We start from the raw sequence: 16,399 nt of genomic DNA on the forward strand, positions 1-16,399 counted from the left end.
TTAAATTGTGTTGGTAGATTACTACATAAAGATTACTATACTGAGCTAAAGCACTACATCCTATCCTAAAGTCATTAGATCTATATTACTTATATAAATTGCAATAATCTGGATGTCTGCACAAGTACTTAAAACCGTTCCCATCCTAAACCATTTTCAGTCTAGAGTAACAGGTATTGCCATCCAGGCTAAAGTTGAGGGTAGAAAAAAGTGTTTGTGTGAAAAGAAATCAGATTTTGATTATCTTAAACATGCATTGGTCAGTAGTCAACAGTCCCAACACCTGGTAGGACTGAGTTGTGTATTCATCTTTTGTTTAAAGTACATCTTTAAGATAACCATCACTTCTCCAAAAAAAATCAGCAATTTATTCAAACTCAACTCCCGTAGCTCTTTCCAAAAAGAACAGAAGCTATGTGTGACCAGCAAAGTGCATTTTTTTCTATCCTTCTACTCATTTAAAAACACAGCAGCTGCAACCTACATTTAAAAAAACCTGATCTGTACAGTCATTTAAGGTTTTTTATGTCATTTCTCAACAAACTAATTGATTTTAGATGTACTACAAACATGCACTTTAAACTACAATTGTTAGCACTTCGCCTATACCGACATGTCAAGGTTCCAAGCTGTTATAAAGCTTACCTCCCCTTTACTCCCCTGAAGTAAATTTCCATTTGGATTTTCCAGTTATCAAAGATTATTTCAAGAAGTTGCCTCCGTCATATTTACCACTTCAAGGGAAAAAGGTGCTGGGATCCAAGAAAGACCTCAATGCAGTAACTGTCATGTCTAATTATACACTTTGGTGCAAAACTACATACCCTTCGATACCCTTTTGCCCACAGTATATACCAAGTAAGTATATGTGCTTGACTAAGAATTTTATCTTTTAATATTATCTTTAGAAACACGTTTAGGGAGCATTAAAATATGAGAAGGCTGAATATATTTAAACTGAAATAAGTGATCTTTATCTGCAAAACCATCAATTGTAGCAACTCCTCCTAAATGAAATACTCACACTTGCCATAGAAACTGTGTACTACCTTGGCATGCAATTAGCAATTATCAGCCCATTAGCTCTTTCCAGTTTATTCTAGAGTTTTATTCACTTAAACTACTTACTTTTACCCTAACAGCAGCTTTATAATTTCACAGAAGCAAATCTGAATCCCCATCATGTAATGAAATTTCATGTTCTGGGGTTTAGTGCACCTGCATATTCAGTAAAAGCAAATAATCACCTAGAAAAACTAGGGGAAAGTAACTTGAAAAAGATCCAGCCAAGTATAAATGCATTCATTTTTTCCAGCCGAGACTTAGTGAGCCACTCAGAACACAACGTTCTGTTTCATACAAAATTAACTAGCCAGCGGGTGGGAATATCCTCTTTTACATTTTAAACCAATCCAGCAGATTAACTGAGTCAGGACCAGTTACTGAAGCAGCTTGGTATGGAGATGTGAAAGGAGGAAGGGGGGGGGGGGGGGGGGGGCGGAAGACATCCAGCAAGCAGAAAGGAATAGGCAGAGGAAAACAGCAACTTCTTGAGCTAATACAGCTACGCTTTTAAGAACCGCTATTCCAAAGAATGAACTTGTCAAGTGACATCAAAACATTACATTCATGTTTGATTTATTGGTAACATGACAATCTGTATCAGCTATGATAAAAGCTTCAGAGATCTTAAAAGTGATAAACAAAACAAGACAGTCCAATTCAAGAAAATATAAACTCTCTGATAATGGAAAAAGCCAAATAGATGTAAATTATTTCAAAAGAGTAAAACTGAAATGGTTCTGGTAAGCATTATATTTTCATAACAGCATGGAACCTTTTTATTTTGGTTTGGGGTTACCTAAGGGGAGATAATTCTGTTTTGCTTTTAAAAAAGCACCTTACAAAAGTATGAGGTTAATGATGCACTATTTCAAGAAATGTAAGTCACAACACTCTCTGTTAAGCAGACCTTTAAAAACTTGCACTTAGACTTATCAAAAAAGCAACCAAGACATACAGCACATTTGGAGGGTTTTTATAAGATTTTTCAAAAAATCTGAAAGCCTTCAGTTAAAAAAAAAAGAACCATGTGATCAGAGTCTTTCATACGGAGGTTTTTTAAACTGTGCAAAACAGTGAACTGTAGTATTACTGATAAAATGCAAAACTAAGTCTTGAGTAGAAAGTTTCTTCCAAAACTTGACACTTACTAACATTTTATGTCAAATCATATGTATGAGACCACAACTTATGTGATGTAAGTCGTCATTGCATAAGCACTGGGAAATATTTTTCTATTTTACATTATAACTCCACAATGTTTTAACATAACTGCATTTTAAAAATTGGGTAATTGTTCAAAGGATCTACACCTGAAGTCATGAAAGATCACTTTCAGTACTATGGTCTAAATAAAACAGGTTCTGTTGTTTCCTTAACACACTGCTTTCATGTTAAACAGTTTTATTCCAAGTTAATGGGACTGGGTAAAGCAGAGAACTGTACACATTCTAAGAGATACCGGGAAGTCTAAAACGAATTTTGCTAGTTTGTGTATTTTTAACAATGGCCTTAAAAACAGCTTTACATACAGAAAAATTGAAACTTTAATGCCTAACAGTGTAATTACAGAAAATTTAATTCTCACTCAACCCAGTTATAAGAACTACAAAAGGAACAATGAATGTATGTGCATTACAAAGGAACTGAAAAAAGTCGGTAGTGAAATGATGTATCAGAAGGTCCAAAGAAGAGAGTATCTTCAATGACTGCTATACTTCATTCATTCCCCAATCCCACAAAAATTCAAAACAAATAAATGAAAATGAAGCATTACAGTCACAGAAAGTTCATACAGAAAAGTGGGAACTAGGAAACATCAACTGCCCGATTTTATCATTTAAATGCAATATACTGAATGGTTAAAATAAGCTTATGGTATTTCTAAGCAAAGGTCTTTTGTGCAGGTAGTAAAAAAAAAAAAATTTAAGTGCAGAGGCTCTACAGCAAACAACATGAACGGCAAGAACTTTTGAAATTCTTTTTGTCTTCTGAAAACACTGTACATATTTAAGTGCAAAAATTTGCCACCCATTTTCACATGCTTTGAGCAAGTAATTAAAAACCTGCAAGGAACCTATTAAAAAAAAACAAGTCTCCTACATCATAAATTTTTAGCTACTGAAAATTACAAAGCAAGTTACAACATTATAGGTGCACCACGTAATACCTATATCATTAAAAAAGCCCCCAATACATTAATGTGAACTCTGAACCCTAACTGGTATATGGAAAAACACTCCACATCAATAAAACCACCAAAGCTACCTGGAAATAAGTTAATTGCAACCATACCACTTAAATGGCTGCAACAACAGTATATGAATTACTGATTTAGTAAAGAACAATGCATTGATTTTTCAACTGCACAACAACTTTGTCAAAAGAAACAATCTGCATGAGTCAGTATTTTTATAAAGTTTTACTCCAAACATTAAGCACTATCTCTGTGTTACGATCTTAGGTCCTACCTTAAAAACATGCTGTCTTATGTAGGACATGCAGCACAGAAGAAACAAGATTCATGTGCACTTACAGGACTAAATATTAAAATCTGGTTAAGTATTAAAAAATAAATCAACCTAATCCTCATCTGGGTTCACAAGTCATGCTGGAGATGGAAAGGAAAACAGACATTAATTGATTGAAAAGGAAAAGGCTGTTCCTTACACTACGATTTCCATGGTACTATTCTAAATGTTCTCCTGTTGAGATCTGTTTCTACTTCCCTGTACTATCTACACTGCTACAACCATTAAGAACACCTTGCTCTGATGCGCACGTAAATATCCAGCAAAACAGTCCTCTGTGTTTCACCACACTGATGGCATAAGGAGCCAAAGTATCAGCATGAGAGAAACAAAGTCGGGGCTCAGTTGGAAAATACCAAAGATGAACAACATCAAAGATTAGGCACACAACACTGAAAACATGCAATTAAGTACCACAAAATGCAAAATGTAAAGACTCAAGGTACTTAAGTATATTTACAACATCTGCATATTTCCCTGTATTTGTGTAATAAAAGAAAAACAGTTTGCATTTGTGCAATTCACTGCTAGTTCACAGCAAGGAGGATGATTTTTTCATTGTACTATTAGAAGCATGCAAAAATTCAACTGAAACACTAAAGGGAAAGAAAGCCCAATAAAAGTGCTTGTTGCAGCCATGGAAGAGTATAAGGCTTACAAGATAGGCATCTCCACAGAACTATCAGGCAATCAAATTAACACTGGAGTAAGGATGCCATTTCAGTTCCTTAATTTAAAATAAACCTACTACACTTAGCCAAGGTAACCTCTGCATGCAGCTACCAGAAAAAGGAGAATTCACTTCATACTGCTTTTCAGAGGAAGAAAGGGATTAAAATGCAAAATGCATTAATTCCAGCATCCAAATTAAAAGGCAAAATTATTCATTTCATCTTAAATTTGTAGAGTAACAGCACATGGAGCTGTCAATGCCTCTTTTTAAGAGGCTCACGTCTAGTCTGCTACACTTTTTTTATAGAATGGTATTTTATGCCATTATATTTTCCATTAAAATCAATACACATTAATAACCCTAACACTGACAGTTCTATAAAAAAAAAATAAATCATTTGAAAAGCAACCAAACTCCTTTTCTGAACAGATTAAAAAATAGTTTGGGTTTTAAAATATTGGAAGTAGCCCACAGAATCAACAGCTTTCACAAAGAAGCCATTCTTTAAAGAAGAAACAAACATGAAGTATATAGGGAAGTTTTTCCAAAGCTTCCTCAAAAGAAATTTACAATTAAAACAATCATTTTGCAATCCACATATATCAAGAGAACAGCACAGTACTACAGCTAGGCAGCTGCTTGACCAGAACATCTTTTAACATACCTCTAAAAGATGATCATGTACTTGTAAAAGTAAGTGCAACAACCTGCCCATTATTAAAAACTTAAAATTTAACAGCAACTGTTACAGAGTTTAAACTGTAACAAGTATTTCATGTCCTGCCATGTTTGAAATACTGGCTGACAAAGTAATCACTGTCTTCTGATAAATGAATCCCATTAATTTTTTATTAAATTATTTTTATTACCACATTTCTTTCTCAATATTGTTATCCTAGATTCTCCAAAGAAAAGAAAAAATATCACCTCTAAGAGTAAGACTAAATTTCACTTTATCCACACCTCTGGTTTCCACTTACTTCCCTATTCAGGAAGGCAAGTCCAGATACTATTGCACATTTACTATGTTTATACAACACTCCTCACACCGCTTCAGACTTCGAGTACAGCAGCACATTTACTATTACAGGACTGTTATGTTTGTATTCACAAACTTAACCAAGTTACCTTCAATGGGGCTCCCTCCTAAATACCCTTTATGTATCCCTCTGCAACACCAGTCCCTGCTTCTTCACAGGGTTTCTGCCAGAACCTATACTCATTACTCAAGTGCATGTCAAGTCAAACTCCCATAGTTCAATACGTATTCCCAACCGACCTTTCACAAAACATTTTAGAGGAAAGTTGGTACAAAGAGCACTATTTGTCACCTTCATGCATTTTTGCATACGTATAGCAATTTTCATAGATATATACAATGCTAATATTGCCCAGGAAGTATCAATCACGATTTTTCATTCCTCTATGAAAAGTTTCAGTGTAAACATGCTTATTGACTGATGCTCCGCTGTTCAATTGAACCAGTGTTTGGGTGTGGGGACCTTTTGCACTCCAATTTTTTTTTTCTATGGGTTTTGGGGTTTTTTTTCATGTTCATCCCCATGCCTCCCAGCATTCTCTGTATTAAAAGAATCTATATTCAGCAAGTACATCGACAAGTTATTCTTCCCATCCTGTCTCCTAAACTCTCAAGGAACAATTTTCCAGTAACCCACAAACCTACTCAGTTTCTATCACTTTAGTTTTTCTAGCTTTACAAATAGAGTTTAGCCTATCACTAGAAGAAGGCTTCTTTTTTTATAAAGAGAAGTTGTATTTTGCAATATTCAAGCAATTAAGGAGATTGCTACATATGCATACTTAGCTCTGCACAATGTATATGAAAGATTAAGTATTCACTAAAAAAGTGAGGTCATAACTCCTGCCAAATAACCACCTGTGATGAAACCAGATTAGGTTCAACACATCGTAACAGGTCATCTTCTACAAACAAAGCTCAAGGTTCCATACTTCATTAAACAGTCAAATAAAGTGTTATTTTAACAAGTACAACAAACACAAGTTTTTTCCCCAATCCACTAAGACTGTTATTACAACAAAAAAGGTTTTTTTTCCCCCTTGCTACACACTAGAATAACTTCATTTTATCTTCGGCAGTCACTAAACATTTACATTAAATTTGTTTCAATAGTAACAAATTATTTCTTACAGAATTACAAACAGCAACTATTCTTGCTGTATTTTTTTGCATTTAAAATATTCCCAAAGACATGAGAATGAGATGCTGACTTTTGAGCTAGGCCAGCAAGCCTATTCTTGATTAAGTTTTCAGCTGTGTTAACAGTGAAAACAAGAAAAGTACAAATGCCTACAAATTTCATAAGGATCCTTTCTACCTACTATTTCTGTATTTCTATTCTTGCAAAACATGTTTCTCTCAAGCCAATAGCTGTACCAATACCTTGACAGCTCCAAGAAGCTGAAAAAGCTATTTATAGGTAAAACATAAACAAATTTCACGCATTAAGCCTCAAGGTTATAAAGGCATTGTTCTAGTCATATACTATTTAGTCAATGTGTACTTAACACTCTTTAGATAAGAGTAACCTTGAGCTGTGGTTTTCAGGGATTTCACCAGTAACCTTGACTAGCGTTCCCATGGTATCCTATGCAGAAAAACTTGATTACACCATCCTGAATTGCATAATAAACCTAAATACGTTTATTGTCCAGGCATCTGACAGTTTATCTACTCTGGAATCAATGCTATTCAAGATCCTTTTGATTAGGAAGAATTGTTGGCAAAACTGTCAAAGGAAACTAAGTTTTGAGTAAAAGGACACAGAAGTTAAAGTGTTCAGGGTACTCTGGAAAAATGAGCTCATTTCAATATATGACATGATACAGCTCAGTACCAGGTCAAATACCTAGGACAAGTAAAATAAGCACAATCAGCCTTAGAAACAATGATTCTGAGAAGAGCCTGAGAAGGAATAATGTATAGAAAAACAAGTGTGGCTCAACTGGCTAACAGGATAATGCAGCAAACAGTCCTTTTTTTTTTTGTTTTAAAAATGCGTGGTATGATTATAGGGAGGCAATGTTTATGTTCAACCACGATCTTATCAAAAAATACTACGCCCAGGGACTGCGTTCACTTTTCCAAAATACATATCCCAAAAGATCATGGAAGAACTCTTGGAATTCTAACACATAAAAACATGTCTTATCAAAATAGATTTGGATTCAAGTCTGTTAATTTTAGCACAATTTCTAAGAATCCATATAGGGGAAGTATTGCAGCTAGAAAGAAGAACTCTAGAAGACAAATACAGAAGACCTGAACTCAGAAAACAAATGCAGAAGACAGCCTCAGCTCAACTCAGACCAGATGTAGGTAAGTCCATCTAACCACAGCAGCAACTGACAAAAAAAAGTCTTTCCCACTGCAGGCCTAAATAATAGCAAGCGAAGAGAGATGCATCACAAACTAGAAGTACCAGCTTTGCAAAATGTGTCCACCTAGTAGTACAACTCTCAGGAAATTCTACAGCCTGTGTTGCACAGATAATCAGAGTATGGTAACCTATATCCAATACCAAAATACTTAAAAGTTTAGCTGCATTACGACACATCAATGTGAAATTACAATAGATCTACTGGAGAAAGAGACACTTCTATTTTAAAAGCAAATTGGAAAAGAGTGGACCTAACACGACAAAAGATTTAGGTTGGGAAGCTATCAGCTCTGAGCAGCAGATCAATTAAAAAACTTCTAACTTATCAAATTGAGTCAAATTTAAGATGCTTCCAATCTATGCCATTCAGTAAGTCGGGAATCAAATTCATTCTGTCCTCAGAAAAAGTGAATTCTTCCTGCCCACATGTAATCTTAATTTTTGCTTACATGCCACTAACAAATGTCTTAATTAAGATGGAATAAGAGAACAACCAGTAGTAAAAGCAGACCTGAAGTTGCAAGCACTCACATGTATTTCAAGTGTATTTAAGACCCACACAACTCTACGTAACAAAAGAAATGCGCATACACATTCAGCCAACTGTTCTCGGATGGCAGAAACGTTAAAGTCCATCTTCAAGACCTACTAAAACATTAAGCTAAATACTAGCTCTGTTCAGTTTTCTCACAGTTTTTGTTGTTGTTTTTGCTTTTTTACAGAATTCACAAAACCTGAGTATTTTCCCCTATGCTGGTGGCATACCTTTACAGATGCTTGATTCACAACTAAGACTGAGTCTACATAAACTGATGTTCACTTATCAAACAGTAGCCACTGAAGCTTTTCCATAACATCTCAACGTCAGTGGAGGAAAATGCACAATAGCTTAACGCAAAGTAATTGGAAACAAAACTGCTTCACAACAGAAATAAGAACAGGGGGAAAGGGGGCCAACGGGAAAATCATTACCAGTTTTTTGTTTTGGAGCTGGGAAGGAAATATGTTTAATGAAAATTCTGCACGATAAAGTTTCCATAACAGCAGACAAACATCTCCTGTCAATTTACAGTCAAACTCCTCCTGAGAGCATCAAGGTCAATAATCACACAAAAAGCAACACTAAGAAATAACAACCGTGCAAACAATGAAAACAAATTAACACATAAGACTCTTCAATCAAACTGATAGAATTTGCCTTTATCTGTTCAGTTGAATGGTACTTATGACTTGAAATTGTGGGTTTAGTTTAACTACACAGCTTCTATAAAGAAGAGACTAAATCTAAAAAAAACCTACTGAAAACTTGGCAGTTAACCACTGTCACAACTTTTTCAGAAGGCTACAGAGGACTTGAAAATGATCAAGAACGATTAATTACACTCACTCCTTTCCCCAAGAGCAAAAACAACTGCAGAATTTAGAAAGCTGAAATCCAAGACTGAGAACTACGGTATAGTATAGTATATACAAGGTATAAGTCACCAATGCTATTAGGCAGAGATTAAAGACAGGGAAAGTCACATACCAAATGAAATAAAAATCTAGGTTTTCAAACCTATTTATGGTAACCAACAGCCATATCATGAAGTGTGATAGTGAGCAGTTTAACTACATTAAAAATAATTCCTTAACTCCTTCCCCTGAATCTATGGAACATTCTTAAGCAGGGAAGTGTTAGGTGATAAAATTATATGCTTATTTAAATCAGCCTAAGCCACTACCCAACATCATCACAGTTTTACCCTGCTCCTGACTTTACAGTACTTGAGGCTAAACTTCTGAAGCGCCTTTGGTTAGCTTTTTCAAGAGAACATAATTTGCCTTCCTCTATATTATGTTTTATGGTCACATTTAAGAGTGTATCAGCAAAACGATCCATCCCATTTGTAACATAACCCACCCCGCTATAGCTGAACATGTAATGATGTATTTCTTCCATTACCTGTTTCTGAAATGTAAGCAACAGGATCCCGCTTTCGAACTTTACCAAGTTTTGAAGGAGCTGGTTTTTTCTCAGATGTCTGCTTGGGTTTTTTTACTGGCTGTATCTCCTCTTCTGAATCTGCATTTTGACCACAACATAAATGTAGATTTTCTCCACATACATACAGGCTTTAAGTAACAGATGACATAACATCAGTTAACATGTGTTCACATATATTCAACTAAGTGAGAAAAAGAGCACAGCTTTGTTTTTCACCCTCAGCTAATAGCCTAGCCATCATTTATTCCAGCATATAAACAAGTAAATGAAAATTTGGTCAGAACGCCAGTCCAGACAGCAGATTTTGTTTACATAACAAGAAATACTTTGGTATGTATTCCAAGAACTGCTATGCCTGTATAAAAACCTTTCCAAAAAGGAATGTAACTGTCAAGAGAACCACAGATTACTAAGAAAAACAAAACCACACACAAACAACTACAAAAGTCCAAAAATCATTAGCCTGATTGAATTTATATGGTATTGTATTATACTATACTGGTATACTTACACCACTGTGGATTATGTACCCCAAGATCCAAATGAGTAAGCAGGGCAAACTGAGGAAGCTGAGATAACTAACAAGTGGAAGAGAGGGCTACCCTGACAGCCTAGTTTCCCATGATAAACACTAATAAATATATTTTTTTAAAAAAAGAAAAAGAAGAGAGGAGTTATGGTCAACTGACTCAAGTTTCATCCTATCCCCACCTTGTCTGTCTGCGTCTCCACCCTCCCTGCCAAAAGACAAGACAGACACACTTTTTCATCTTCAAGAACTTAGAGCACTAGTTCCTCTTTTCTTCTCCTCCTACTAAAGGGCTAGAATTTGCAAAATCTCCAGACAGTATCAACAGTTTAAAGGTAGCAGTCGAGTTACATATTACTTTTGCACTCTCAACTTTTAATGCAGCAAAATTTCTACTGCTGTTCCTCACTGCCATATAGGAACTTTTTATAGAACAGTTTAAGGTTTGAACACATTTTTCTTTACACAATAGCATTATTCTGACAGATGTTTGTGTGACCATTTTTCTTCTACAAGAGAAGCAATCCCCTATTGTTAAAACTGCTTCTAAAAATTCGAGCTGAAGTCTTCAGCAGGAGTCAAAAATCATAGAAACTCCTCCAATCTTTTCTACAGTTCCACAACAACTATTCAAGATTTGGAATCCAATCAAAGAGGGTTTAAGTGACATAACAGCTCAGAAAGATTAAACTAGAAATTCCAAGCTTTTAAATTAAACTTCACAGGCAAGGACTTGGGTGGAGGTTTTTTGTTTGGGGGTGGGGTGCTTTTTGTTTGTTTGGGGTTTTTAAAGGTGTAAGTGCTATAAAATGGATCTCCTCTTATTATAATACTCCAAAGAATATTTTTAGAATGCGATGGCAGTACTTTGAAGTTATATTCTCTGTGTTCCATACTGTAAATTTAAAACTATGGGATGAACAAATACTAGATTTTTTTAATAGAGAAAGACACATATGGAAACACAAATTTGCTTTTTAAAACAAATCTCTTGGTTATGTTCACACAATGCAGAAGAACGTTGTATTATAGTGTATGATCAGCCTCCTGTACCCAGTACTGGATGTTACTTATCCCTAACAGAACTGGAAACCTAGAACTCCCCACAATTTATATATGTTTTCATAACAAAACAAGAAAAAAAAAAAAAAAACCCAAACAAAAACCATCAAGTTCCAGAGTTTTGATAGAGATTGCTATCTGAACTTTTGTTTAAGTTATTTTGTTGAAAGTTACTTCCTACTGTATATTACACACATGGCACACACTGCACTCTTATTAATCGAAAATATTTAGCTATCCAGCAATAATTACTGTGACAAAATGTTTTTAACTGCATTTACAAAAAAACCCCATACAACACAAACCAACGACAGCTGTCTTTCTGATGCACCATTTACTTAATCCACCCTGAACCCTGATGCAAAGAAGCATTCAGAAACAACCATGAACACTACCTGAATCGTAGATTATTCTTTTTTTCTTGTTTGTCCGCTTTCGTTTGGAATCATCTTCACTGGATGAATTATTTACCTAAGAGTAACAGTCCATTAATTCAACCAGTAAACAGGTCCTACCAGCTTTTACTCAGTTGCACATTCAACTTTGTAAGCTTCAAACAAATTGTAACAGAAATTATTTATTTCCCAATATTACATTTACAAAGTCCTGTGCTAACTCATGGGTGGGAATGGGAAAGGTGCAGGGCAGAAGAAACAGGAAGAAACTGCAGCAGTAAGTTAAACATGCTCCAAGCAAGCCATAGATGATTATGTTGAGAATAAATATTCAAGTTTAATACCAATTAAAAGTAAATCAAACAGATTTTCAAGCATTTCCAACTTTTAATCCAAAAAAGAACCTGCATGATGACCAGAAATAGTGGTCATACAGGCTAATAAATCACTTGTATCGAATCCAGCTTTCACTTTCAGTTTTGTTCTGGATGTGGCTTGGCTGTAACCACCAGAATTTGACACAACTTCAGAGTAAAAATATAGCCAGTTGAAAAACGAGAAAACCCACACACAACAGCTGAAGCTAGATTGATTTTCTATTCAGCGTCCTGGTTGCTTGCAGCTTCTCTCATTTGTTAAGCAGTGCAACTTTAAGAGACTGCACCACTGGTCACAGTTGACAAACGTGCTCCACCTAGGAGCAGCTAGTATTAAACTGTCTCAAGGTAATACATATATATATTCACATATTTTTTTTTTCAGTTTATAAGTTTTAAATATTTAGAAAAATCACAAGCTGCACAGATAGGAAGCTTCCTGGGCCTAACAAACTACCAACTATGCTTATTTTGTAGTCATGGGCAGCTGCAAATGCTGCTAAAAATACATTTCTAGTTAAACATAACTACAAATTTTATAATCTACATTCAATTCTAATCTTAAACCTGTTAAATCCTTCATATAATTTGAGAATTGCAGAGTAGAAATAATAGGTCACACAAGATTAACAATTACGTCTTTCAGTTCCACTGAATGATACTTTATTTTCACATTGAAACAACAAAATTATACAGCCAAAATATTTAAGTAACATTTTTCTTCTTGATTGTGATGCTTCACATTAGACATTCCACCCTATTAGAAATCCTTCCATTCTGCAAGTGATTTTAAAGCTCTTTAGCCACTCCTTTCTTTTTTATACGGTTCAGATGACTAACATGCAAAGTACTCTGAGACTAGAACCCTATCAAATTTTAACCTGTCATTTGTAAAAATTTGGTCTTTGCAATGGGTCTACATAAGTGATCCTGTCCAAAAAAAGACAGTGTTAATGTTTCCCCCACAGGTGTTAAAACACCTGGTTAAAAAACTGGTCAGAGGGCACCTGCAACACAGACTTGACCTTACTTTAAAGCATGACATCTTTATGATATGCCTACATCTACTGTATATAGCCCTCAATCTTAATTAAATGAAAAGTTAGATAAGCAGAGCTACTTAAGAGAGTTGTGGGCTACAGCTAAAATAACTTCAAATACATCAGACTGTTCCCACATTAGCGCCTAACCATAACAACTTCTACCTACCTCTGATTTGCCCTACAACCCAAGTATTTTTAATAACAGTAATTTTCTTCAGCACCTATAAAGTTTTGCTGCTAGAAGTTAATATTAAGTGGTAGTTTCCTCCCATGCCTGTAGAAACAACTGTCATATAGTGCTTCTCATACACTCAAAAAACAGTCTATGACTTCAAAGAATCTTAAATACACAAACAATCCTATATCGGAGAAACCAAGCATTTCAGATACAAGAAAAACAAAACTAACCTTAGACTCTTTTTCCCTTTTCTTCCCACCGGAAGGTCCTTCACCATTTTTAATTTTTTCACTCTTTTTCAGAGTCTCACATTCTTGTCGCTTTCCAGGAGGTACAACGCCAAAGAATTTCCGGATATCCTAGTAAAAGGGAAAGCAGATTCATAATTTTTTAGACAGAGATAGCTCTTAGAAGTTTCACGCTACAAAACACCAATGCACTTAAGTTACTTTCTTAACAGCTCCATTATAGTATTTCTTGATATTGACATTTTGTTTACAATTAAGAAAACAAAGCCCAGCTAGCTAAACATAGCTGCTCAGACACCACACCATCTTTCTCTTGTCTTTGAATCGTGAAAACAAAGGTTTTCTCCCTCAGCTGGACATCTTCACCAACACGCGCTTGAAAACAAACTTCCACTAACTATGAAATATGACTTAACACAGATACATAACTAGAATTCTTTTTTTTTTCCAATTGATCATCACAAATCTAACCCAAAATATTTTTATAGTTAAAACTATCAACTCAGCTATGAGGTAGGGTCCAATGTAAAAAGACAGAAAAACACCAGGAACTAGACACAGTCATGTAGCAGGACATATTGTATCCTCCACCTGCTCATAAGTTTAAGACAGTAACTCTCATCTCACTAAAAAAGTTAACCAGCAAAAAAACAGATTAAAATTTAAACAAAGAGAAAGAATACAAAGAGCTCCAAAAGGTCTAGTCTGTAAACTTATTTTATTATAAAACTACAGTACAACCATAAAAAGCTTTCTAAATACATAAAATCAGCAGCTGAAACTTCAATATTTTTTTTAAAAAAGCACTACCATATATAGAAAACCAAAACCTAACTTCTGTTGAAAAAAAGCTAGTATTACAGTTTTATTAAAGACATCCAAAAAAACATGTACCTGCTCAATATCACTACCTCCAGGGGTAGCAGCCATTTTAGAGAAAGTTATTCCATGTGGCCTAAATATATATGAGGTAAAGGGTGTGGCCCAGGGCTACATTCTACCCAGCTGATAGCTATTCCCCATCATAGAGTTAATCTGTGTAGTTTCTGATTACTACAGGGACCTACAAGCAAAGCAGTGAATTTTTAAGAAATCTCCATAAAACTCCAATGGACAAGAAGGGGTGGTTCAGGCTCCTTTTCTCTCACCCATCAGGTCCCTGGAGGTTTTAATTTAGGTTATCAGAGCCTGTAAGACCTAAAATCAACGGAATATGTAATTTGCAAGCAAATGCAGCATGTATAGATTAATTTAGTATACTTAGCTTAAACCAATTTTCAAGAATCAGAATGGTTATTTCCTGTAAAAATCTAGACTGTTTTACCTGCATATATAATACGGATTCAGCAAACACACAATGGGAGACTGGCAAGCATTCTTCCTCAATGAGACTTCACCCATTTCCATCTCTGGAATTTACACCTTGAGGCATAATTTTTCAACACTTTGCTATTTTACATGTACTCCTACAATATAAATGCAGTACTATAAAAGCTCTGAAAATCTGACTGCAGATAGCTAACAGGTTTGAAGAAAGCATCTATTTAAAGTGTCAAAGCAGATTAGTGGACTTGGTCACTCAATCGTTGTTACTTCTTTTTAGGCTTAAGTTAATGTAGGCAACAAAAACTGATTAACAAGTCTTTTATGTAGTAAAATAAATGCTTACTACAACACTGCAAAATAAAGTGGCTTTGAAGTTTTGTTTTCATTTTTATAGTTGTTAATTTTAAGCTTAAAAATTTGGAGAATAATTAATTTTAGATCAGTAGTTAATGTTCTATTCATTCTAGCATTTTAACTGAAAACAACTAGAAAGTGAGGTCTCTGCAAACACCATATGCAATAATATATATTTTTAACAGATTTACACAAGGCAATATCATCATATCTTGGTTTATGAAATGCAGGCTTAGTAAAGAAAACATATGAACTTGACCTGTCTCCCCCAGCTTCTTCCACTATTTTAATATCACAGTTCTGAACTGCTAAGGCCCAAATTATAACATGTAAAGTATTATTTTCTGCCTTATCAGCTGTCATGATACCAAGTCAGCTCTTCATAAATACCTTTACTGCACAAAATGAATGCCATAGCTATAAACCCTGCTATGATTAACGTGATATAAAGAGGACCTAAACTGCCACTTTAAACTTTTAAAAAATAGCATCTAATCAGGGTCAATTTTACAAGCCATCTTCCCCCAAATTACTTCATAAATACTTAAAATAAATGAGTGACAGCCAACTGCTACTATCTTTATAATGCAGGTGGTATTTCATTAGATTAACAGGTCACATGGGAATAAACTTTTTGGTTGGTTGGTTTTTATTCAAGGCAGCATCTTCTACCCATTTATGCACTATCCATAAAAATACTTTTTCTTTGAAAATACTGTGGTGATACAGCAACTAGATAGTCCAACGTTGCCTCCCTATGTTAACACAACTCATTCTATCCTCTTGATGCAAACTGCAATTCAGTCCTCAAAAAATGGCAGCTTTTTCCTTTTCTTCTGCTGTTACATGCTTGTGTTAAGGAATTTTTCAGAAAATATTGTAAATGTCAGAGCACACAAGCCACCTAGAGGTTTCTGAATAAAAGTTTGTATTAGGGTAGTAAATTTTAATTTCCCATTGAGCCATCTACTTCTAAGTGACTAAACTATACAGCCGTAAGCTACAGAGGAAAACTGACAACTATGTACAATCTTCTTTAATCTTCAGAGTTATAAATCCTCCAATCTTCTTCAGCTATCCTGCTATTCAGAAGAAAAGGTAACCTTGTTAGCCACTGCTGGATGTAACAGATGGTGAATTCAGAATTGCTTGGGAAAAAAGTACGCCACAATGCAACAATAAAATTATCTTTCAGTGAAGCTTTTATCCAAGAAC

The 16,399-nt window shown here is 34.9% G+C and overlaps 1 protein-coding gene and 1 long non-coding RNA gene across 3 annotated transcripts in view; one reads left to right on the top strand and one right to left on the bottom strand.

Annotated features, from left to right (window-relative positions):
* Window positions 1-16,399, bottom strand: part of RFC1 (replication factor C subunit 1) — a 42,936-nt gene that overhangs the window by 22,933 nt on the left and 3,604 nt on the right. Inside the window, exons 2-4 of one of the 2 annotated variants that reach the window (XM_056352210.1) lie at window positions 13,487-13,615; window positions 11,659-11,734; window positions 9,631-9,750 (exon numbers count right to left, since the gene is read on the bottom strand). In XM_056352210.1, coding sequence (XP_056208185.1) covers window positions 9,631-9,750; window positions 11,659-11,734; window positions 13,487-13,615 — 325 coding nt within the window. Of the gene's footprint in view, window positions 1-3,533; window positions 4,005-9,630; window positions 9,751-11,658; window positions 11,735-13,486; window positions 13,616-16,399 lie in introns of those variants that run through there. The other variant, XM_056352220.1, reaches the window with a different exon arrangement.
* LOC130155230 (uncharacterized) lies at window positions 657-9,619 on the top strand. The gene is made up of 3 exons (XR_008823956.1): window positions 657-858; window positions 7,506-7,624; window positions 8,408-9,619. It is a non-coding gene; the product is annotated as an uncharacterized LOC130155230 (long non-coding RNA).

This window comes from Falco biarmicus, chromosome 1 (assembly GCF_023638135.1).
Source record: "Falco biarmicus isolate bFalBia1 chromosome 1, bFalBia1.pri, whole genome shotgun sequence".
Lineage (NCBI taxonomy): Eukaryota > Metazoa > Chordata > Aves > Falconiformes > Falconidae > Falco > Falco biarmicus.